Source organism: Marmota marmota, unplaced genomic scaffold, assembly GCF_001458135.2.
Source record: "Marmota marmota marmota unplaced genomic scaffold, marMar, whole genome shotgun sequence".
NCBI lineage: Eukaryota > Metazoa > Chordata > Mammalia > Rodentia > Sciuridae > Marmota > Marmota marmota.
Genome location: NW_026000026.1, coordinates 19,662,345 through 19,688,133, shown reverse-complemented (window position 1 = coordinate 19,688,133; position 25,789 = coordinate 19,662,345). Strand labels below are relative to the sequence as shown.

The window sequence follows — 25,789 nt, the reverse complement described above, 5'->3', positions numbered from 1 at the left end:
TCACAGTGAGAAATGTATTGTATTGTGATGTAGCACACACACATAGCTGAAAATATTGTACAAAAATAATACTGCGTTTTGAAATGTGCTCTGATAATTCCTGTTTGTTTTCTTTCTTTCTTTTGTTCTGAGGATCAAACCAGGCCGTGCTTACTAAACATGAGGTCTACTGAGCTTCACATTCTGCCCTTATTTCTATTTCATTATTTTAAAAAGGCTGATATGACCCCTGTATCGATTTCATAACCCACTAATCAAATTTTGAAAAGTTGGGTTAAGTAAAGGGAATGCTGGACTGGGCCTTTTTTTTTTTTTTTTTAAATAGATGGAGAATGAAGGTGTTCATGGTTTGTGAAAATTGCAAAGTTATTATTCCCTTAAACAAGAGTACATACCCAGTGAAAAAGTAACTTTAAGCAGCCAGAGTGGGTGTGGCATGTGTACAGAGGGAAGGGAGTCCTGATGTGCTGGTTTGAATGAACAAAGTCTTTTGTAAGGAAATAAGCTGTTTCTCGATTGACAGCCACTATTCTTGAAAAGAGCTCATAACAGAATATCCTGAGATGGACTGGGCTGTGAGTCAGAGACAAGGGAGGGATGGCATAGTGAAGAAGACCCCTGCTGTATTAAGCCCTGGTGTGGGGAGGAAGTAAGGCCTAGCAGGAGCAGGGTTAAAATATTCCAGACATGGGTGGGATGGTTTAAAATGTTTTGAAAAAGTTTTTTTTTTTTTTCTTTTTTGATACTGGGGATTGAACTCAGGGGCTCTTAACCATTGAATCTTAACCCCAGCCCTTTTTGTATTTTATTTTGAGATAGGGTCTTGCTAAATTGCTTAGGGCCTTGCTAAGTGTCTAAGACTGGCTTTGAACCTGTGATTCTCCTGCCTTAGCCTCCCAAGCTGCTGAGATTACAGGTGTGCACCACCAGACCCCGCCAAGGATAGGTATTTTTTGGGATAGTTTTATTGGGTAAAGATTCCAAGGAGTTATTAAGATGTAGCAATAATGAGAGAGAAAAGGACAGGAAACCTGCTTCTCTGAGCACAGGCTTTGTTCCAGGTTCTGTTCTATCTTTTATCTTGTTGGAAAGAAGGTCAACATTTTGGCAAAAGCAATAGAGCAATGCCCCACTTATCTGATTTTTGGCAATCTTGAACCTCTGGAACATAAAAACCGTGTTCCTGGAAGTCCAATGGAAAGGGAATGGAGATCTCCAGCAGTGACTCTAAAGCTTTAGACCTATGGACCCCTGTGTTTTCTATTCTGATAAATTATATTTGGTGTATTTTTTCAGGATAGGGAATTCATAGCTTTTATTAAATTGTTAAAGTGATCCAGGATCCCCCCAAAATGTAAAATTAAATCACTGGTTTCAACAGTCTTATCACAAAGCCCCTGTACTTTCTCACAGCATCACATGTTTTGAGTTCAGAAGACCTGGGAGATAGTAGTTTTTGGTAATTATCCCTTGAGTGCCCCAGTGGGAGACCACACAGCATGGGTCTGAACTTCTAGGGAGGGCTTTTATTGAATCACAAGGCAACATGCTGCATTGCCGAACAGCTCTACTTTTAGAATTATCTTCTTTATGTTGAGTGGAATTCTGAACCCTGTGTCATTTACTGACTATTCCTAGTTTGTCCTAAGGTCCCCAAACAAATCAGCATGAAAGGTTATAGAAGATGATCATAAAATTTGAACCCATGTTTCTCCTGAGGCTTTTAACTTTTCAGGGTAATGGTCTATGGTACCTTCAATAGGTTTTTAGAGTGGGATTTGGTTCCCTGTTCTTCAAACTGAGCACCAATTTGTCATTGTTCTTAGCAAGGAGCTGTGGCTATCTGTTTAATCTGCTCTGCACAGTGTTTCTGGGAATAGCACTTTCCCACGTAGCCATGTAGTGCATCCTGCTCCTTTGGCCTTGAGTGAGTGGATGGGGTGGGTGTTGGATGTAAGCTGGGAAGAGAGTGCCCGATGGTCCAGTATATAGTGCCTCCTTCACCCCATGCAGAGCACACGCCTGAGACTCTCAGGCCCTCTTATGGTGGCTTTCTTTCTTTCCATGGCACCTGTTACTACTTCATGCACCAAGTTATTATGTTCTACTGGAAAGAAGCAAAAGAGAAGTAAGTTCCACACAGTGGGGCCTGCGCCTGCCTGAACTGCTGACTGTTGTGCTTCTCACACTCAGAACGGTGCCCAGCACAGAGCAGGCCTCCCTCCACCCTCACCAGGTGTGTGAGAATGATTGGCAGAGGAGCTGAGAGCGGAGCTCAGGCACTGTCAGCAGTCTTTCCAGCTCCTGTAGAGAAGCCACCCCCAGGGGCTGAAAGGAACTTGTCTAGAGGTTAGAGATAAGAGAAGGAGAAAACCTTGGCAGCTTTCAAGTCCCTGGTTCCTATCGTCCTGTCCGTCTCACAGTAACGGGCTTTGTCTGTGGCCTCGTCGTTGGCTTTCATTCACTTCTGTTCAGTGTTTGATAGTACACAGTTGTATGTGGCCATGGCAGCTCAGTGAGATTGTTATCTCTTATTCTTGACACCGCAGTGAAGCTTTTAAGGAAGATTTTTGTGTTCTGATAGGTACTTTCCAGCTTTTTTTTTTTTTTTTAAACTTTCTGAACTTGGGCTGGGGTTGTGGCTCAGCAGTAGAGCGCTCGCCTAGCACATGCAGGGCCCTGGTTTTGATCCTTAGCACCACATAACAATAAATAAAATAAAGGTATTGTGTCCAATTACAATAAAAATAAATATTTTATTAAAAAAACTTTCTGAAACTTAGTGTTTAATATTAGTTTAAGATAAAAAACATTGCATCTTGTCTAGATGGTCCTCTTCTATTCATATGTTATTTCTCCAAATGGATGTATTGGTCTTTGAAACTTTGAAAATTACATCCTTTTTTGTTCACTGTATCAGAGAATCTGATAAAACATTTCTGCTACAGGTACAGAGGGGCCAGGTGTCAGCATCTCTGAAGAGAGACAAAGTGTCACCGAAAATTCTGGGACAACCATTGTTTACAATCCTTACGCCGCCCTTTCCATAGAGCAGCAGAGGCAGAAGCTGCCCGTGTTCAAGGTATGGCAAGTCTGGGCTGCTTCGTGGGTGTGCTGAAGCTTTGTAGTTGGCACCAAAAGACACTGTGCCCTAACTCTTAATGTTCTTTGAACACAGTGAGCTAGAGGAGCCCAAATCCTAAGGGAACACTTTTAAAAACTTGTGTGAATTAACTGGTTAACAGTAATTAACTGTTCTTAAGATGGAAAGAATTGGAAAGTTGTTTCTTTTCCCTTTCATTGCTTTCAATCATGGATGATTTCAAACATACAAAAAAATAAACAGACTAACTCAGCAAATGTCTATATACTCAGCTTTAACACATCACGAATTGCTTTCCTTTTAAAGACATATTCCTTTAAATAAGATTAATTGGGGGCTAGGGTTGTAACTCAGTTGGTAAAGTACTCGCCTCACATGCACAAGGCCCTGGGTTCAATCCCCAGCACAACAACAACAACAGAATGGTTAATTGGGAGTTCAAGGTTGTTTCAGTTTACGAGGTTGGTCAGGACCCTAGCTTCAGCCAGGACAGTGACAGATTTCAGCTTGGTCACTGTGTGTGCATGTCCTAGCACTTGACTGAGTGCAAATAAAATCCATGCATGCTCAGCTCACAGGAGACCAAAGTGTAAACAAGTATGAGTTCAGAATATGTTCTAATGGTGAGCTGTAGTTCTCTAGTACACAGTTGATGGATACTCTTACTCCCTGTTGGCAAGTCCACATGGGAAGCCCAGTTGTAATCAGAAAGTAGAGTGAGTTAAAGGTGGGTTTGATACAATTGAAGAATATTTATTTCCTACAGTCTCTGATGAATGGTGAAGGATTGTCTCCTTGTAGGATGCTTCTGGAATGGCCCCTGAGCTGGCATGGCCAGCAGCACCCATGTCTCTCTCCTGAATAGAGCTGGATGAAAGATGCCAAGTTCTTACACTTAGGGAGTCCCTTTGTCTAGACTGTGTTGGTAATTTCTCTTCTGTTAATATTCTTTCTCCAAATGGATATGGAACCACAGCCTTCTAAATTTAGCAAAGTTGCCTGGATTGGAGTTTTCTGTGACCCCAAACATTTTAGTGACTTATGAACTGACAGTCTCTAGGTTTCTTCTCAGGTGACTAACTTGATCTATTACATGTGAACATTAATAATTTTGACCCTCAGGTGATGAGGTAGGTTCACTGTTGCTTCCTCACTGTGGAGGGTCACTTGCTTTTAGCCACAATGAAGTCTGTAGGCTCTTGAGTAGACTTCAGGGTTCCAACCCAGATTCACCATTTGTGTGCTGTGTGACGTTGTTTCACCTTGTTGAGCTTTTATTTTCTTACCTATGATGTGGGACTAATGGCAGCACCTATCTCATAGGGTTGTTTCGGGGACCATGAGATAACCCATGCAGAGTGTCTGGTAAGATGCTACCTGATAAGTAATAAATGCTCCAGTACAAGGAAATTACTGTTTACTAGGTACTCAAATTTTGGCTTTTTCTTGGCTGTTCTTCATTCTGTGTTACATGAGATAAAATAAATGTAAAAATGTTAAAACAATGAAAACAGTTTAGCTGTACTGATAGAATTAAAATGAACTTTCAATCCTCCTGCCTTAGCTTCCCAAGTTGCTGTGGTTACAGGGATGTGCCATCACAGCTGGCTTGCCTTAGCTGCCTTCTGTTGGCTGGTGTTCTCTTGGGGTCCGGGACACTGCTATGCAAAGTTGTTCTTGTTCTTTTATTCCTGTCAGCACTTCCTTTTTTTTTGGTACCGGGGATTGAACCCAGGGACACTTAACCACATCCCCAGCCCATTTTATATTTTATTCAGAGACAGGTCAGCCCTAAGTTTCTGAGGTTGGCTTTGAACTCAAAATCCTCCTCCCTCAGCCTCTGGAGCCGCTGGGATTATAGGTGTTCACCACTACACCCAGCCCAGCTCTCCCATTCTGAAGTTCAGTCCCGTCCTCCTTACCAGCGCTCCTTGGTTTCACTGAGCCTGGTGGTGTTACTGATGTTCTATCAGTGTTTAGACCAGAAACCTTTTTGTTATCTCTCAAATGTGAGCGTTCTTTGTCTGCAGGGCTGCTGTGATCCCTTAAGCCTTTAGAATATGAAGCTGGAATTATAGCCTTTGGTTTCTTCACATCCAAATCAGCCTTGTTGCCAATTTTCTCAAAATTCTTGAGTCCACACTGCCTCTTAAGTGAGCCCACACTGCCTCTTAGGTAGTCCAGACCCTTTAGCTCTACCTTAAGGCCTCAGAGTGAAGCCCTAAGTACACCTCTCCCAGCTCATTTCCAAATCAAACCTGAGCTCTTCATAGCCCCTCTAATAGAGTTTGCCTAGTTTGTTTCCATCTTTTCCTGGCTTTTGTTGTTTGTTTTTTTGTAGAATGCCTTGTCTGTTGCTCTATCTGTATTCAAATTGTCTTTCAAATTTCCTTTACTCTTCATCCATCCATCTGTCCATAGGTTCATGTCAATTTGCCATTTACAAAATAACTGTAAAGAACTCAAAGCTTTCCTCTTCCCCACCCAGCGTGAAAGGAAGCACAAAGTCCAGGCATTCTAGAAGAAAACATATACTGAAAGTCATTAGACCACCTGCAGCTGACTCTCCTTTGGGTGTGTGCATAAATACAGATTCCTAGGGCCCACCCAGCCTTAGTGACACCCTGGTGATAGGACTAGGAATCTTCATGTTAAAAAAATGTCCTTGAAGATTTTCACATGAAGACATTAGGACTACATATCTAAATCCCAGATAATGCCAAATTCAAAAGCCCAGAATAGCCACCTCCTTATTTGCTAGTTAGAGACTGGCAGCATCCCAGCTCTTCTTGTCCTTTCCAAACACCTTGTTGGTGTGGCAACAGATGAGCTGAGCAACGATCAGAGAAAGAACATGAGGCAGATTTTCCTTCATTCCAAACCAGGTATTTCTGGGATCCCTTCATTAGCCTCTAGACCATCATTGTGTCTGTATCAGCTGTGTGCAGAAATACCTTCTGAGGCCAAATAGAAGATGTCAGAATGACTTGTGGCCTTTTTTTTCCCCCCTGTGGTGCTGGGGATTGAACCCAGGGCCTTATGCATGGGAGGCAAGCACTTTACCAACTGAGCTATATCCCCAACCCGACTTGTGGCTTTTTCAATGGTAAAACGAGTGTTTCTGCTCACACTGACTAGATAAAAGAAATCTATATGTTGAAAAAATAAATGTAACTTTTGGCTGCTTTATTGTGAACTTGGACTTAGAGATAGACTTGAAAACATTTTACATATTTATTTTTTTCTGGAACTTTTTCTTTCTTTTCTTTTTCTTTTTTCTTTTTTGGTAGTATAAGCCATACACGTTCTACACAAGCACTCTCCCACTGAGCCATGTCCCTAGTCCTTTTTCTGGGACTTTTTACATATTAATAAATGAAAAAACTTTCTTTTTTGCTACCATAAGTAATGCACTTTATTTTTTAATTTTTTTGAAATCATAGATAAGAAATTGATCCCCACCCTCCTATATTTGTAAAACTTTTCAGTTGGGTAGCACATGTGTATTGTATCGAATTCTGAGATCTCCTTCACATCCTGTTCCTTATCTACCCTTTTTTCTCTCCTTAGAGACAGAACAGTTTAGTTTCTTGTTTTATTTTTTTTTCCAGAGAAAACCTGTGTATAAATAAGTATATTTGAATTTATCCTTTATTTATTTTTTAAAAAAAATTTTTTTTTGTAGTTATAGATGAACAGAATGCCTTTATTTTATTTTTTTTTAATTTTTATATAGTGCTGAGGATTGAACCCAGTGCCTCGTGCGTGCTAGGCAAGCACCCTGTCACTGAGCTACAGCCCCAGCTTCTATCTGTTATTTAAAAATACAAATACTAATATATTATTTACATTGTTCTATACTTTGCTTTCTTTCCTTAATGTATTCTGCAGATTGTTCTGTATTTGTATAAATAGAAATTTATTCTTTTTAACAACTGAATTATTCCATCATTACAGTGTTTCATAACTAATCAAATACCTGTTGATGAACATTAAACTGTTTGGATTTTTGGCTGTTATGAACAATTCTGCAGTGAGTTAATTTGTACATGTATCTTTGTATACATACATTAGTATGTTCATAGGGAAACTCTTGAGTCAAAGAGTTGGTACATTTTCTATTTTGATAAGTATTACACTTGGAGCTGTGTCAGCTCATATTGACACTAGTGGTACCTGAGAATTGGAAATACATTTTGATAGTTATTTTTAAAATTTACTTTCTTTTAGCAAGAGCTTATTTTACAATGTTTAAATATTTTTGTTTAGGTCTTTTGAGATAACATATGGCTACTTACAATATATAGTTTTTCTTTTCCAGCTTAGGAATCATATTTTATACTTGATAGAAAACTACCAGACAGTGGTGATTGTTGGAGAAACAGGATGTGGGAAAAGCACACAGATTCCTCAGGTGAGTACATACTTGGTACATCTTTCCACAGATTTGCCTGGAAGCGACTTAAGAACTGTCTTTACTGTCATTTGCGTTTTTAAGGTCTCTTGGGAAGTGGTCACCTCTCAATTAAGAAATACTCACTTCAAATAATTTTTATTAAACTTTTAGAGCTTATCGTTTCTTTGGTTAGTACCAAAGTTATTAGTTGTCTTTAATTTGTTATAATTCTAAAATAATAATGGAATAACCCTTCTCTGAAAAGATAAATGGGATTTGTTTAAGCTGGTGTCAGCAAACCATAGCCCAGTGCTTGTTTTTGTAAATAAAGCTTCCTTGACAAGCAGCCACACTTGATGAGGTATTCCCAGGGCTTCTCTCATGCTCTAGTACAGAGTTGAGCAGTTGCTACAGAGACCCTAAGACTGTCAAAGCCTAAAAATGTGTTATGTGGCCCTCGACAGAAAATGCTTGCTGATCCCGCAATGTGGCGGTCTATCGTAGGTTGTTCTGTGGTTGATTTTTCCTTCCTACTGTTGATTTTCAGTCAGGTTGTTTCCAGTTTTTAGTTGTAATGACCTGTGTTCTGAGGAGCACTCTGTTGCTTATTTTTGTTAGACATGTGCATGTTTCTGTTGGTTTATACAGAGTAGCCATAATGGATCATATGTTCAACTTTAGTAAATAATGTCTACCAGTGTTTCAAAGTGATGTCCTTGTAGGTTTTATGAAAATAACCAGCAGAGCTATAGGAACATTTCTAAAATTTAGACTTAACATGACTGAGAGGCCAGAGGAGGCAAGCCACAAAGGGCTATTGCACTGGGAAAGAGTGGTAATGGGATCCTCTGGGGATAGGAATGGGAGCAGTCTTAGAGTTGGGGGCTCTAGTCATTAAAACTGGTAGATATGTGTGATGACAAAGGGGAGGAATAGAATTGGAGGCTGACTAGCCAAGCCTTTCTGCTTGGAGAACAGTGGTAGTGTTAAATGAGATCGAAAAGCAAAAAGGAAATTGGTTTGGGGAAAACTGATGGTTGATTAAACAGACCCAGGTTTTCTTAATGTCATTGATGATCTTTGATGACATTATTAGCAGGAAAGTTAGATTGGGAGTCTGAAGCCTGGCAGAGGTCAGACACAAAGGATGTGGACCTGCAGACCATCCACGTATTGATAAAACTTCCTGATACATGCAGGAACGAAAGAGAACAGAAAGAGTTGAGGAAAGAATCAAAGACAAAGCCTCGGGAGCACTAACATTTAGGGTCAGGAGCAGAAAGGAGACAAGTGGCCTGAAGGAGGTGGCCAAGGAATCGGTAGAACCTCTGTGGTCAGAGAAAGCAGAGAAGAGGAGGGAGTTTCAGGAGGTGAGTGGCCAGGGAACAGGAGCCCTGATTCAGTCCTGGGTTCTTTATATTGGGGGATCCAGTCTTGGGGAGTGGGGTGGGAAGAAGAGGAGGAGAAGGATAGTTCACAGGGAAGGTAAGGAAGCAGCAGCAGCTATGGTAGGGTTTTACAGGTGGGAGAGTTTTCGGGGAAACCCATGGACATCCCTTTGCATTTTTGAATGTGCTGATGGTGTGTTACTGATCACTTGGTTCAGACTTGTGGACTTGTTTGTATCTGAATGGTTCTTAATCTTTGTCTGCTCTCCTACCTACCTCATTCCGGTTAATGGGTTTGGGATGGGGTCCAGACATAGGCTTTTTATTTATATATATATAGTTTTTTTTTTTTTTTTTTAGTTGTAGGTGGACACAATGGCTTTATTTTTATTCACTTATTTTTATGTGGTCCTGAGGATCGAACCCAGTGCTAGGCGAACACTCTGTCACTGAGCCACAACCCCAGCCCCAGACACAGGCTTTTTAAAAAGTTCCCTAGGAAATCTAATGTGCAGCTGGGGAAAGGTAGGCAGAGGAGAATGACTTAGTGGAGAAAGGACAGTTTGAGAAGCAGATAGCAGAGGGGATGGTAGCCTGGAGGCAGAGGGGTGTGCATTAAGAGCCCAGCAAGTTACTTGTAAGGGCCAGGTCAAATTTCTGAGAGGTCTTTAAAATTTTTTTTTTTTTTTTTTGTAATTGTAGATGGACAGCATGCCTTTATTTTATTTTTTTATTTTTATGTGGTGCTGAGGATCGAATCCAGTGCCTCATGCATGCTAGGCAAGCACTCTACCACTGAGCTACAGCACCCCCTGCCCCTGCCAGAGGTCTTTAGTTAGTAATAATAATAAGTAATTATAGTAATAGTGCTACATTACAAATGTGTGTGAGCAGTTTACAAATACTTGTCTATTTAATCCTTGATGATGTGGCAACTATTATTATCACCCTTTTATAGAAGAGAACATTGTAGAGAGGTTGGGGAATATAGAATAGAGATAAAAGGCCACATGAGATCTAGTAATTTTAGTGTGTTTTGGAATTAGTCTGTATTATTATTTTGTCAGCATAAACTATGTTATGGTAACAAAGAACCTGAAAATCTCAGCAGCTTAAAACACAAAGGTGTACTTCTTGCTCATATTATGTGGTCATCTTGGCTTTGAGCTGTTGCATGTCATCCCAGGGACCCAGACTGATGGCACAGCTCTTAGGTAGAACTTGTTGGTCTTATGGTACGAGGCACAGTCGTGAAATGGCTTCTAAAACCTCTGCCAGAAGTGGCCCTCCTGCTCACATTTCATGGGTCAAAGCAAGTTGCACAGCCAGGCCTGATAGCAGCAGGGTAGCTATGCGCATAACCCTCCAAGGAATGGGTAGCAGAGATTGGGATCAATACAGTACACACAGTGTTCTGTCTTTTCCCCCAGCAAGGCTTAGCTGCTAGGGATCAGAGAGGGCCTGCTGAGGGGCTGAGTCCAGGAAAAGAGGGCTGAGGATTCAGACTGGGCAATGTGACAGCAAACTCACAAGGCTTATTTTTTATATTTTCATTCTTTTTTGAATATTTAATAGATTTATATGGTTTAAAAATCCAAAAAAGCCTGAAAGAATTCCCTACTGCCCTATTTTCTGATACTCATTTCTTTTGTGCAGATGCAACCAATTTTATCAGTTTCTTGTGTTGGGATTTTATATGCATCTATAGAGAAATGAATATGAATATTCATTCATATATAAATATATATATATATTCTTTTAAAAAATATGAATAGTAGCATGTGTACATGTTTTGATGCACCTTGTCTTTTTTCAGTTAATGTATAATTTTTCAGTTCCATAGATTCTATTATGTGTACATAATTTATTTTACCAACCCTCAGTTGATAGACATTTAGATTGTTTCTAGTTTTGTATTATCACAATAATGCAGTGGATCAATTTAGCACATATATCATTTTGCACATTTGGGGTGTGTGTGTGTGTGTGTGTGTATACACACACACACACACACACATACACACATATATATATGATAAATATAGTTGATACAGAGTTACTGGCCCCAGTGCATGTGCATTAGAATTTAATCATTTTCAGGAATTTTATTTTATTGTAAATATTTTTTTGGATAGGAAATACATGGTAAAAATTTGAAAAGTATAAAGTAATAAATGGTGAAAAGTGAGTCTCCTAAGCTGTGTTGGTGATAGATTATATTGTTGGTTCAATGTCTGCCACTTCTGTGGATGGCTCTTTCCTTTTCTCCTAGCCACTTAGTTTCCCTTCTCTGAGGCAGTCACTGTCTTCAGCTTATCATGAACTAAGTTTGAGTTATGGCCTAGGAAAAATGAAAAGGCCAAGAAACCAGAGGTAAAGTGAGCATTTTTTTGTAAAAACTGTTTTGCCAGATTTATGCAGTATCTTTCCTTGGGAAAGTGCAACATACTTAAGCACCAAACACCAGTTTTAAAGCCCCACAAACTATATTTGGAAGCTAGATGGTATTTTTTGCTAGAATCTGTCAAAAACAATGGACTATGAAAACAGGCTTTTCTTAGCCCATTTTTGTTAATACTTTTTTTCTTTTGTTCCACATTTTTTTTTATTGGTGCATTGTACTTGTACATAATGGTGGGATTTGTTATTACATATTCATACATGTACACGATGTAATAATATAATTTGGCCAATATCAGTCGGCTGTGTGTTTTTTTTTTTTTTTCTAATTTGTTCTTGATGGAGTTCTTCCTAATTCCATTCTTAACTAGAAGACTAGATTTGGTGATCCTTAAACAGTGTGTAGGAGCAAGATGGAATTCAGCCTTTGGTTTAGAAATCTCCCTCCATGACACCCACTGCCTCTTGATATCAGTATTATATTTTGCAGTCTTCAGCCTCTTCCTCTCAGCCGTCTTTTTTTAATTAAAAAATTTTTTTTAGTTGTAGATGGATATAATAACTTTATTTTATTTTTTAATTTTTATGTGGTACTGAGGTTCGAGCCTAGTGCCTCCCACGTGCTAGCCAAGCACTACCATTGAGCTACATCCCCAGCCTTCAGCAGACCCAAGCATGCAGTAGAAGTCTGGATCACATGGTGTATTGAAGTGGCAGCTTTATGAACAGAGTATTTTTTATGAAAATTTTGTTTCTTTTACTTAACCCCAGTAAGAGATTAGCTGCATGCTTGTTTGAATTGATGTGGTAGAATGTGTCCTATTTATGTGTGAGGGCTTTGGTCTGCTGAGTTTCAGATTCGCTTCATGCATGTTTGAATTTGGGTGGTAGAATTGTATACTGGTTATGCGTCAGGGCTTTGGTCTGCTGAACTTGAATGTCAGCTCTTGAATTTTTATTTACTTCCTTGGACAAGTTATGTGACCTCTTTGTTCTCTCTCCTGTATGTTGTTGATGATAGTGTCTTTTTTAAGGATTTGTTGTGAGGATTACACAGCAAGCTCCTGATACTTAGTAGGCTGTTCAGTGAATCTTAGCTATTATTATTATAGTTCTGATCTTGTATTTGTGTTACTGAGGCTGGACTTTAATTTTCAATCCTCCTGCCTTAGCCTCTCAAGTTTCTGGATTACAGGCATGCACCATCACACCTGGCAAGGCTCCATTCTTTTTTGACCATTACTTTACTTGCTAGTTCCAAAAGATGTGGCTCATATTACATATACTGATTCCTTTTATTGGAGAATGGTGTTTAGAAATCAGGATCTGAATGCTAGGGTGCTCATTATAATATACAAATAAAATAGTTTTGGATTGCTAACTCATACCCCTATTTGGTTATTTATCAACATTTAACTAGATTATACCATTTATGTCTAGTTCTTTTTGTCTTTAACATTTAGGTGTCCAGTGAAGATACCATACTTATTTAAGTTAGTTATTTTTTCTGCACCCCCTTCAGTGTGGTTTTGTTACTCATTTGTAATGCAGAAAGGGTCATTGTTTGTCTCGTATTTCCTTGGGGTTTCCCTGCGCATCCTTGTTGGTTTTGTTTGTTTCTGGGTATTGGAAAACAATATGAAGCGTGACCATGGTTCTATGAGTCAGAGCTACACAAAGTGATCCATCAGAGCACTGCTGCTGCTTCTTCATCCCTGTTACCCTGTTGCCATTTCCCCTCTTTCTGCCCCTTTGCCACCCAGCCCTATAGACAGCCATTATCTTTAGTGTCTATATTATCTTTCTGTTATTTCTTTTGAACCAGTGAGCACATAATGCAATAGTAATCATACTGTTTTTTCTATTTTTGAAGGACTATATATTTGTTGTAAAACAGACATTATAAAAATATTAACTGGCAGTCATAGTTATCCATATAGAATTTTAAGTGTTTATAATCCAATAAATTCATAAATAAATCATAAGTACATTTAATCAAATTTTATATATGCTAGTGTAATCTAATGGCATATATTTATGTATAATTGTGAATAACTAGTTTTGTTTTATTTGATTAAAATTTGTTACATTGTTATTTATATTGAGCTGTCTCTGTGCATAGTTTAAAATTTTTTGTTCTACAGGTTTAGTACTATTTTGAGTGACTCAGGGATAGTTGTTTTTTTTTTTTTTTTTTTTTTTTGCCCCTTGAGGCAGCTGTAATATGTGGAAATTTTGCAGGACTGGGGCATCTGAATACTGAATTGGTTCTTTGGTTTATCAGCTTTGATGTGAACTTAAGCTATTACTTAATATTATCAAGATCCATCATTTGTAAAATAATCCCCAAAGTTTTGCTGGTTATTCCTGTGCAGTGATTTTAATACAATGCAGGGTCATCATCTTGGGGAGGTCCTGTCTGGAAAAGTGGTGTCAGATGTGTAGTGAGATGTTATTCTGCTTGCAGTACCTGGCGGAAGCTGGCTGGACAGCCGAAGGAAGAGTGGTTGGCATTACCCAGCCTCGGAGAGTGGCTGCCGTTACCGTGAGTTTCTTCCCGTCTGTGCCTTCTATTTCCCTATTTTTTTTTTTTTTTTTTTACTTATTTCCTAAAAACTACAAATGAATACAAGTTGCTCCTTAAGAATTTAGGACTTAAAAAAGGACCATAGCTTGGATATTTTTGTAAAATTGGTAACTATACATTATGAGTAATTTAAGTAATAAAGTACTGAAAAAGTAAAAAGAAAAGTAATTTTTTTAGAGAATTTTTTAATATTTATTTTTCAGTTTTCGGTGGACACAATATCTTTATTTTATTTTTATGTGGTGCTGAGGATCGAACCCAGTGTCTCATGCATGCCAGGCGAGCGTGTTACCACTTGAGCCACCTCCCCAGCTCAGAAAAATAATTTTTTTTAAAAAATATTTTTTTAAAATTTTGGTACTGGTAGTTAGGCATGGTGGCGCATGCCTGTAATCCCAGTGGCTCAGGAGACCGAGACACAGGAGAATCACAAGTTCAAAGCCACCTTCAGCAACAGTGAGGTGAGGCGCTAAGCAACTCAGTGAGGCCCTGTCTCTAAGTAAAATACAAAATAGGGATTGGGATGTGGCTCAGTGGTCAAGTACCCCTGAGTTCAATTTCCGGTACCAAAAAAAAAAAAGTGTGGCTAGTACAATATAGGAATTAAAAAACCAAATTTTGTTACTGGGGATTGTTCGCAGGGGTGCTTTACCACTGAAGTATATCCCCAACCCTTTTTACTTATTTATTTATTTATTTTTGCTTAGGGCCTTGCTAGATTGTGGAGTTTGGCCTTGAACTTGGGATCCTCCTGCCTTAGCCTCCTGAGTCTTAGGATTACAGTTTTGTGCTGTTGTGCCCAGACAAATATATTTTTTTTGAATGGCTACTATTTTATTTTAATGGGGGTTCATTGAGATATAATTTACATACCGCAGAAGTGTTCCCTTCTCAGTTGAGCATGGTGGCAGATGCCTGTAATCTCAGTGACATGGGAGGCCGAGGAAGGAGGATCACTTAAGTGTGAAGTCCGCCTGGGTAATTTAATAGTGAGACCCTTTCTCAAAATAAAATAAAAAGGGCCAGGGTGTGGCTTAGTGGCAGAAGGCCTTCTGAGTTTAGTCTCCAGTTATACACACACACAACACACAAATCTCTTGTCATATATACAGTTTGATAAGTTGTGACAAATTCATAGTCCTATAACCCTGCAGTAGTTGTGACTGAGAACATTTCTAACGTCCCCAAATAATGCCCTTTGAACTACCATAGTTTTAAGAACCCTTCAGAGGAACCATAAGACCTCTAAATATCATGAGTGTGTATTTATGATATTTAATAAGGATATTTATATAAATGATATAACACAGTATTGCATCTTAGACAATTGAATGCATTTCTCCAAAATGAAATTTACTTTCTTTCAGTCATGCCGTCATTTCCAACCAAATAATTTTAAAAAACCAAACCAAACCAAACCAACAAACCAAAATCTCAGCACCTAGAAAAAATATTGTGAACGTTTGTCAACTTCATTCTAAGATTTTGTTCAAGATAAAGATGAGTGGTTGTCTGTTTGGACAGAAATAATTTTTATAAAAATGGGATTATGAACATAAGACTTCTTATGTTGAATTTAACAAAAAAGGAAACTAAAGTGAAATAGGAGCAGTTCCTGAACTGTAGGTAAATATTTATTCAGCATAAGAAAGTTTATTAAGACTTCAATAGTTTAAAAAAGAATGATTAAGAACTTCATATTACTTATTTTTCAAGCTACACATTTTAGTTTTTCTTTTATGAAAGAAGAGGAAATTAACACACATTCATCATCTGCCTCTCTTCCCCCATTTGTAGATACAGCACTGTCATTTTCATTTCTTGATTTATAACTTATATTTTCTTAGTCATAATTCTTGCAGGTGTTTAATTCTAGTTTGAATGGATTGAATGCTCATTGATGATTATTTTCCATGGTTATGCCAACCCCAAATTGCTAATTTTTGCTGTATTTCTTGATTGGCTGAATTTTATCATTCAGTAATTATTTTTATATGCTTGATCTTGATGTAAAAAAAAAATGTGTATTTTTCCCCCCTGTGCTGGGATGCTAGACAGCCATGGGGCTCGCACACGCTAGGCAGGCTCTCTACCACCGAGCTACGGCCTCAGTCCCAGTAGAAAATTCTTGATTTGCACTCTCCCTGGTAACTATGCAGACTTTGCTCCACTGACTATCAGTGCTGAGGAACTCTGAAGAGAAATCTGAGATCTAGAGGGCTTTTTCAACCTACCTTCTTGGCTTGTCTTACCAAATGCTTGCAAGATTCCTTTTCCATGAGGATATGCCTTGATGTTGATCATGTGGTCTCATTGCTTTTTTTAAATTTTTCCTTCCCAGTACTGGGGATTGAACCTAGGGGTGCTCTACCACTGAGTACATCTCCAGCCCTTTTTATTTTGAGACAGGTCTTACCTTGAACATACCATCCTCTTGCCTCAGGCTCCCAAGTAGCTGGGATTATAGGTGTGTACCACGGTTCCTGGTGTGCTGTCTCAATTTTTTTTTTTTTAATATGGAAAAGCTCTTAATTTTTAGATTCAAATCTCCTTGATATCTGGGTATACTTTTCTGTTCCAGTTACTTTATTCTCTTTCTGAAAGCATTAGAAGTGTACTCCATTGTCGGTTTTTAATATCGACTACCGTGTCTGGAATCTACTGCTTCCCTCTAGTTTTGTGGGTTCTTCAAGCCTCTCCACAATGTTCATGATTTTTTTTAGTCAAAGTTATTCATTTTGATTCCTTTACATTTCTACCTCAGTCTCATAACTATATCTTTAAATTTTTCCTTTTTAGTAAAGAAGTGAATGAAAGGAGATACAAAATGTATTTTGAGTTTTAAAATCTGTAATGCTGCAAACATTAAAAAATCCAGAAAATAATTTTTTGGTTTTGTTTTTTTTGGGTGGTACTGGGGATTGAACATGGGGTGTTCCAACACTAAGCTGCATCCCCCAGCCCTTTTTATTTTTCATTTTGAGACAGGTTCTTGCTAAGTTGCTGAGGCTGGCCTTGAACTTGTGATCCTCCTATCTCAGCCTCCTGAATTGCTGGGATCACAGGTGTACCTGACCCCTCACAGCTTGAAATTTCTTTTAAAACTGCTTTTTTTTTGCTTATGTTTTCTTCCCTTTATTCCTTCTTTCTTAGCTTTCATGCCCTAGGCTTGTGTTGGTACTTTTGTGATAAGTTCTTATCTTTGACTGTGGCCACTGGCTTCCTCAGAAGTGTGAGATTGTATAGGGTGGGTTTGAGGGTGGCCTCTCAGAGAGGCTTTTACCCTTTGCTGGCTGGGGATGAGGGATGAGGATCTGGCCATGCACTCTTTGGTGACTTGAGAGGTCTTTATGGCTCAGGATGATATTCTAAGGGCTCTCTGATTTGGGATTTGATGCTTGTGTCCTGCCTGCCTGTCTTCTTCTCACCCTCTTCTTCCCTGTAATTCTTTAATGTCCACTTTGTGGACATTTCCTATATCTCCTGGGCCTGAGTGCTGCCACTTCTAGCAGGAGGATGTTGGGCCCTGCCTTTTAAAGTGTTAACGCTGACATTAAGGAGGCCGCAAGTTCACTTTTGTGATGAGGCCCAGGCCTTCCTTCTGGATGTGGATCTCACCGTGTTTGGCAGCTGTGTTTACTGTTTGGGCTTGTGTCTGGCTCCTTTCATTAAAGATGGGAGTTTTATCTTGTTTATGTGTTTATTCTTTTGTTGTTTTTTATTAACTTTAGGAGAGGACACTGGGACAAAAATGCCTTTATTTTGATATCCTTACCTGGATAAGAAATTCATTCTATTTCCCCAAGTTATTTTTACTATGTGTAGAGTTTTAATTATTATTAATCCTTTCCTCCAAAGTCCGTTTTCTAATGCTCTTCTAGTTAAAAATTATAAAGATTTTGCTAGGAGTATGTGAATAAAATGGGAATAGGTTTGGAAACTCTACTGCAGTGACAGAGTTAAACTTTTATGTAACCAAAAGATGACTCAGTTACCTAAAAATCAGAGCAATTTTTCCTGTTTGTGGTTTGGAATCCCAGCTCTTAATCACTTTGCATTTTGGCTCCAAATTTGTAGCCATGGATAACTTCCATGCAACCACATGCTTTCTCTTGAAAGAACAAAGAATGTATAAATTAACCATGTAGTATTAATAGAGCTGTCACATTTGTAATGCTGCATCTCAGAAAGTACTTTGTGTGCAGACTGAAATCTGAAAAGAAGCTCAGAGCCTGAGAACAGATTGCATAAGCCGGGCTTGGTCTCAGTGAGAGGCAATTAATGAACGTGCTCACTGGCCTTACTTGTGCTAGATTTGACTTGACTCTCTCATTTGTAGGTCTGACGGTATCTGCTTTACCTCCTGGGCTGTGTGAAAGCTCAGAGCCTAGCACTTGCCACGTAGAAGGTGCTCGGTGATTGGGTTTTCTTTTTCTTTTTTTTTTTTCCCTCTTTATCTGTTTGGGTTGTCCAGAATATGGTGTTTGTCTATTCCAGTTGATGAAGTTATTGGGAGCAGAACATAAACAATGGGGGTAAAAATCTGTTAAAAAGCCAATAGATGGCTAGGCTTAGTGGCACATATCTGTAATCCCAGTGACTTGGGAGGCCGAGGCAGGAGGATCACAAGCTTGAGGCCAGCCTCAGCAATTTAGGCCCTAAGCAACTTAGTGAGACCCTATGAAAAGGGCTGGGGATGTGGTTCTGTGGTAAAGTGCCCCTGGGTTAAATCCCCAGTAAATGCGACCACACTCCCCCCCCCCAAACCCCCCGCAAAAAAAAAAGCCAATAGAATATAACCCTGTATGATTAATAAATGATGAAATTTAAAAAGAAGTTTGAAAAGAAAAGCATTTTTAAAAAGGCAAATGTATACAAATAGTGAAATAACAAGAATTAACAAGTTTGGCTTTGTTTTATGGGCCCATAAAATGATGTTTTAAAGAAGAGGATTGGTTTACTTCTTATTCTTAGGAACATGTTTTCCTCACAGGCCCCTAGTGACTCTATGCACACATTCTCTGTTCATTTTCTGGTATTTATAATAGGACAGTGTGCAGTGTTAAAGTGAAACATAACAGAAGTGTTTGGTGAAAAGCTGGTTCTGGAGAAACAGAACCTCCAGAGGTAGGGCAGTGCAGGGTGCATTTCTGGTTTCATAAGATGATTGGACGGCTACATGGGGCAGACCAGCTGCTTGATGATTGATTGTGTGTTGGCCTGCCAGAGCTGTAATTTCAAGTCACCAGACCAGGCAGAGCCACTTCTGATCCTCATTTGCTCTTCAGTTTCTTAAACAATGATGGGCAGATAATGCTGGGTGTGCCTGGTGCTGGGAGCGAGTGCAGGGAGCCTCTGCTCCTGAGCCTGGGGCTCCGGGGGGCCTAAAGGCTGAGTCAGTTCTGCTGCAGGCCACCTCCTGTGGCAGCCACATTCCACTCTAGGCCACAGGAAGTATGGGGTGCGGGCAGCTGAATGCCTGCCTCACCTGGGTGGTGGTAGTGCCAGGTGCTGGGGCCTCTGTTCACATGCTTCCCTTTGGCTCTCAGGTAGCTTACGTAGTAGGTTTTAATTTCTTTTAAATTAAGAAGCATTATTGATTTTTTAAAAATTTTTCTTTATTTTTGAGAAAAACTCTTCCTGAGTTGTCTAGGATGGCCTCAAACTTGTGATTCTCCTCACATTAGCCTCCTCAGTATCTGGTATTACAGGCAGGAGCCACTGGGCATGGCTTATGCTTATTTACTGTTTCAAATATTTTCTGTTATTCAGTTAGTAACCTTTGAGTAGCCTTCTTGGGATAATTCAGAGATTTTGCTTGTTGGATTTTTTTATATTTTCCCCTATACTATTTTTTAAATTATATATCAGTGGGTGAAATTCTTTCTATAGTTTGTGGTTTCATAATCTATTATTCTTTTTGCCTTCTTCTTTTACTTTATTGTGCTGACTTGGATCTTTCTTAACCTTAACCATCTCATTCACTTGTCTGCCCTATTTTAAAGACCTGCATTCTTCATTTCCCCTTTCAGAGGTCTTGGTAGTTGTGATACTATTGAGAATTGTTTAGGTGTCTGGCTTTTTTGGCTTCCAAAGAGAAAATGAACCTTACCCAGTATTGAATTTGATCATTCCAGTTCTCCTGCTTTCACATTCAGGGGAACATGCTTTATTTTAAGGAGTGGAGACATGAAAAGTTGTCTCTGATTGATGTGCTTTTTCTTAAGGGAGCAGGGCAAATCTTATCATTTCTTTTGCTTCAAAATTTAGAAATGAATGATCTTTAAATTTGGTCACAAAATTTAGAGATGAGTTTGTGGGTTAGCTTGTCTCAAATAACTATAGTGTATCTATGTATTTAATTTTTTTTCTCAGTGGCTTAAATCTTTTGAATTTTATTGGTAATTTCTTTGTAATTTATTTACTTATATGCAGTGCTGGGATTGAACCCAGGGCCTTGCACTTGTTAGACAAGTGCTCTTCCACTGAACTACACACCCCCAGCCTTATTTCTTTGATTTTGATCTGTAACATCTTTATATGATTTCATTTTCAGTTTGTATGCTTTTATAAGTGGCCCCAAGACCATGGCAGGATGAAATGAGGTACATAAATATGTCAGTAAATTATAGAAGCTTTCATACTTGTTTTCTAACGTCCTGCCCCTTTACTTCTCATTTTCCATGGCATTCACATACTGTTTAATAAATGACGTTTAGATTTCCAGCGTATGTGCTCTGTGCAGTAATTTCAATGTCTCTATTTTCAGCATGATCTTTCTTCCCAAAGGTTGCAGGGCGAGTAGCCGAGGAGAGAGGAGCAGTGCTGGGGCACGAGGTGGGCTACTGCATCCGCTTTGACGACTGCACCGACCCGATGGCCACAAGAATCAAGGTGAAGTGCGCAAGCTGCTTTTCCCAGTATCGCTGAGGAGGAAGAATAACTGGGGGGAGTTAAAAGCCTGCAGCTCTGGCTGCTGTATAGGACGCAGAAACCGGGCAGAAAGTATAGGAAATCATCCTGGCCCCAGGGACTTTAGTCTGCTGGGAATTACAGAGCTCTGATGAAATGTTCTCGAATCTTACTCAGAAAGGAACTCAGAAGTAAAGTTTAGCCCTTGGCCTCCAGATGAAGAGGTTGAGAGTGGGAGACCAACCTTGCACGTGATGGAGTCACACTCCCCAGCTGGGTGCTGAGGCATTCAGTCACAGAAATGTGGCAGAGCTTTCCCCACCCTTCTTGGGTTCAAGGGACAGTGTCTTGTGCATGGGTGTGTCCTGCTACAGCCCCATGGGTGAAGCTATGCTCACCTGTTCCTTTGTAATATAATACCCCTTGCCCTGTTTAGGATAGAATCTTCCATGGAAGTGCCTTGTGTGTGTCCCCTTCTCTTACTGTGCCCTTGGGTGTGGCCTACCCAGATGTCAGTCAACCTGCTGACAGTGGACATCATGAAGCTAGACTCAGCCCCCTGAAACCTGATCCCTTGCCTCATTTGAATAGCTTCTCCTCAATAAAAGGGGTCAGTGCGTGTTCTCTCTCTCTCTTCCTGTGGACCCTTAAGGTCAGAGGAGCCGTCACAGCGGCCCCAATGAAAAAGGTAGTTGTGTCTCTTGTGTGATTATTTTGTGCAGCTCAGTTAGCTCAGTTCAACCGGAGTGACCCCTGAGCCTTTTAGTCGCGAGAATAGAAACCCGGCAGTTGAGGGCAGGGGAGACTAAATGACTTGCCTGTTGGTGACAGCACTGGGACTCAAAGTTGTCTTTTTTAATGTCTGTTTTATTTTTTTCCACTGACTTGCATTGCTATCTAAGTACAGAAACAGGTCTGTTAAAGAGTTAAAAATAGACAAAGTAGTATAAACTGATAATCAAAGTGCAGAATTCATAGATGATGTTTTCACTAGTTAGATCCTAACTATTTTGTATGATAATGGATTTTATCTGTGTGTTTTTTGGCCTAGTTGTTAACATCAAAATAATTAATATCAGTAGTAATTATTGTATAATCAACTCAGCAGGGGTCTACTGTGTGCCACTATGCTGGAACCAAAGTCTAATCAGACAGTTCAATAAAACAGTGAACAAATGCTTTGATGAGATGAAGATTGGTTATTAAAATTTTGGTTACCTCTCAGTTTGCAACAGAGAAAAATTGAAAATAATCAGATGAACTAAATGAACAATGCAGTGATTTATAAAAATATGACTCTTGTTTTTCAAACTTCTGTATTTTGTCACCACTTACGTGTCTTTTGCTAGGTAAAGGGAATATTCTGTAGCATAAAATACATTTAAACTAGCTAATTTTCAGTGGATCACTAATCACATGATTCTTCTTGAGTCCTTCATGAGAAGCTTTCGTATTTCATTTGACCATCACTCCAGGGCACTTGATTCTGGTGCTTTTTCATTGGTGGCAAGTTCTTACTTCCACTCCTGTGAGTGTGTGAGGCAGGTGGTTCAGATCATGCAGACCACGGTGGAAATTCGACCTGCTCTTAAACCAAAACAAGAAAAGCAAGCATACACAGCACATAGGGAGATACATGCTTGGCCTTGTTAACATACCATATGTGTTTGGGATGAGACTAACAACATCCAGTTATTACTGCACATTTCAAAAGTATTTCATAAACACTCATAGGCAGTAGAACTGATGTTCTTAAGCACTGTGCATTAGCTCCTGTGCTAAACACTCTGCTTGTACCATCTCATTAGTTCATTACTTCATTTTACAAACAAGGAATCAGGCTCATAGGGGAAGAACCTGCCGAAGATTTATACAGCAAGTAAGAGGGAGAAGCCAGTGGCATGACACCGTAGCCCATGTTCTTTACTCGACCTCATCTGGCTCCTAAAGTAATCTCTGTACAACTTGAGGTAAATAACCTCAAGGGCTGCGATCCACAGTCTGTGAATTGTAAAAGCAGTTATCTCAGACTCCCGGCATTCCCTGGCATTCATTGCCCATCATCAGCACTTCCAGGTGCAGGACCAGAGGAAGTGGGCCTTCACTGCTGTGGAGGTTCTGCTGAAGACTCACAAGCCCAGCAGGGACCACGTGTTTGAGATCTATTTTGGTAACAGTTCTGTTGCTTACTGATTAAAAAAAAAAAAGTTTGGGCCATCTCTTCACAGTCCTTTATGGGAATTGTCCTATACAGGTGCTGACCAACAGGATATTTGAACTTTATGGAGTTCTGCTTGAACTTAAAAAAAATTATTAATATATGATATAAATGACTTATGTCTAAAATTTTGTTTGTTTTTTTTTTTTTTTTTTAGTTTCTTACTGATGGAATGCTGGTCAGGGAAATGATGGTTGATCCATTGTTAACAAAATATAGGTAAATATGTTTTTCCTATGATAACTTCCCTGCAGTTTCCAAAGTCCACAAATAGATTGACAAGCATTTCTATCAGTAGGTGAGAGTCACATCTGTATTCAGCTGCCTCAAAATTTTTCTCTTAACTCCAGCTATTTTGACCCTTGATGTTTTACTCAGAATTTAGATAGTGCAGTCCTTTATGTGCCCAAAGTGGACACATGAAACAACCAAACAGAAAGTACATAAAAATGGGCACAGAAAAATCTCTGTCCTTACTTGTTTATTTATTTATTTAATGTTGCTGGGGCTTGAGCCTAGGCCTCATGCATGCTAGGTAAATGCTGTACCCCTGAGCTACATCATCAGTCCCCTTGTCACTAAACAGCCTGTAGAGTTGTCCTTTATATGTTGCTTTGGTCACACCCAGGGTTGATAGTGACCGTAGAATCATAGCACTCCAGAGAACTAACTGGGTAGTGTTTTACTGAACATAAGGCACATGAGAGTCCAAATAATTATTTATCACTTTCTCCTTCATGGTCTTTGTCTGTCACACACATACAAGGCTCTGTGGTGCATGTGTGTCACAACTGTGATCACCTGCCTGCTTGCCTGTTTCTGCCACTTTCCAGACTTACAGTGACTGGTTCTCGTTCTGTTTTTTATGTGTCCTGTGGCACATAGATTGTGTTGTCATGGAAAATCACATGATAAATCCTGTTGGAATCCATGTGTTGGTGAAGCTCTTTAAAGACAGCAGTACAGCACCACTTTCTGTACGCCAGGATGTGTTGAAGTGACTATGATTATTAGTGTAAGAATTATCGCATTGCCAGTAAGCTTCCTTTTGATCCACAGGGTCCCTTTGGTGGCCTGGATGGGGTGGTTGTTTCAATGTTCACTGACAGTGTCCCTTTGATCCTTAGTGTCATTATGCTGGACGAAGCCCACGAGAGGACCTTGTACACTGACATTGCCATTGGCTTGCTAAAAAAGGTATGGCTCCGCTGACAGAGTTTTGTTTTTATATTTTTATGTTTTTTTTTTTGGTACCAGGGATTGAACCCAGAGGCACTTAGCCACTGAGCCCTTTTTTAAATGTGTTATTTTGAGATAGGATCTCTCTGAGTTGCTCAGGGCCTTGCTAAGTTGCTGTGGCTGGCTTTGAACCTGTGATCCTCCTGACTCAGCCTCCTAAGCCACTGGGATTATAGGCATATGCCACTGCACCTGGATGTTTTTGTTTTTGCTTTGTTACTGACTTGGAAAAGCATATAGCAATTTGGAAATTCCAAAGAAAATCCAAAGGGGAAAAAAAACGGTCATCCATCAGATTATTTCATCCATAAATATTGCACTGTTATCATGTTTCCTAATGCCTTCTTGTTTTAGATTCAGAAAAAGCGTGGGGATCTTCGGTTGATTGTGGCTTCAGCCACTCTGGATGCAGAGGTAAAGGCATCTTCCTCCCTCCTGCTCTCCCCATAGCACTGGAATTGTTGAACATGTCCTTGGGAAGGGAGCTGTAGCAGGAGCTCGTCTTTGGCAGTGGCCTGCCTTCCTTCTGGGGCCATCTGGTGTCCTAGATTTCACATGGTCACAGGATACTCCTTTTCAGCTTGTGGGTGGAAATTAGCCTGTAATTAACTAAGAGAGTTCATGATTACCTACTTGTCTCATTTCTCTGCACGCTGTCTTTCTCCCCACACAGGAAACTTCTTTTTATTACTTTTTTTCAGTGTGAGGCTTGAGTTTATTTATAATGAGACCTCATATGTTTAGTGTTTGTGGGTGGGTGTGCGCATGTGCGTACAATAAAGGTTTCACCTGTATGTTTAATGATTTCCATGTTAAAATTTTTTATGGTGGGCTGGGGCTACAGTTGTAGACACTTCCCTAGCATGTGTGAGGCCCAGGGTTCCATTCTCAGCACCCAAAAAGAAAAAAATTATGGCTAGGTTTACATTATTTTTCTCTCTGATGACTAATAGTTTAAACAGTGGTTTAACTCAACAAATATTTTGACCACATGCTGTTTACGTATGTAAGCACTGTGCTAGCTGCAGGTGACCCATACATATCCCAGCTCCTTAGGGCAGCAGACCTGTAAGTAGGTGTTTACTATTCGGTGCATTTAAAGTACTGAGAAGTCAAGGAGGGAGCACGTAATTCCAGCCAGCTAGCGAGTATCCAGAAACAGTCAATGAGGAGGTGGTATCTCACTCAGCTCATGAGAAAGCTGCATAGCAGTTTCCCAGGTGGGCAAAGCTGGAGAGGGTCTTCCTGACCAGGTATAGAACCACAGCAGCAAGAAACTGTGAGTTCAGTGAGCTGTGAATCTTACCTTGCCTGCCAGGCCCTGCAGGGGTGACCTGTCCCCCATCCACTGACTTTCTTTCCTTCCACCACCTCCTGTGTGCTCCCCCATTCTGGCCATACTGGTCCCCTTGCTGTTCTCAGAGCAGGATACATCTGCTCTTGGGGGCCTCTTTTTCTAGACCACTGTTTCCCCAGGTCTCCCAATATTTCACTCTCGTCTTGATCAGACCATATCTCCTTCCTTCTGAAACAGTGTCTGTCACAG

General features: G+C 39.8%; 1 protein-coding gene across 8 annotated transcripts in view; it reads left to right on the top strand.

The window, feature by feature from the left end:
- Positions 1 to 25,789, top strand: part of Dhx35 (DEAH-box helicase 35) — a 70,835-nt gene that overhangs the window by 3,595 nt on the left and 41,451 nt on the right. For 5 of the 8 annotated variants that reach the window (XR_007350445.1, XR_007350446.1, XM_048810941.1 and 2 more), the window contains exons 2-9: positions 2,949 to 3,082; positions 7,425 to 7,517; positions 8,699 to 8,869; positions 13,755 to 13,832; positions 20,664 to 20,768; positions 23,162 to 23,223; positions 24,132 to 24,201; positions 24,598 to 24,657. Coding sequence is in view for 6 of the 8 variants with exons in the window: in XM_048810941.1 (XP_048666898.1) it covers positions 2,949 to 3,082; positions 7,425 to 7,517; positions 8,699 to 8,869; positions 13,755 to 13,832; positions 20,664 to 20,768; positions 23,162 to 23,223; positions 24,132 to 24,201; positions 24,598 to 24,657 (773 nt within the window). In the remaining 2 variants the exon portion in view is untranslated. Of the gene's footprint in view, positions 1 to 2,948; positions 3,083 to 7,424; positions 7,518 to 8,698; positions 8,870 to 13,754; positions 13,833 to 20,643; positions 20,769 to 23,161; positions 23,224 to 24,131; positions 24,202 to 24,597; positions 24,658 to 25,789 lie in introns of all 8 variants that reach the window. The other 3 variants (XM_015480661.2, XM_048810943.1, XM_048810944.1) reach the window with 3 other exon arrangements.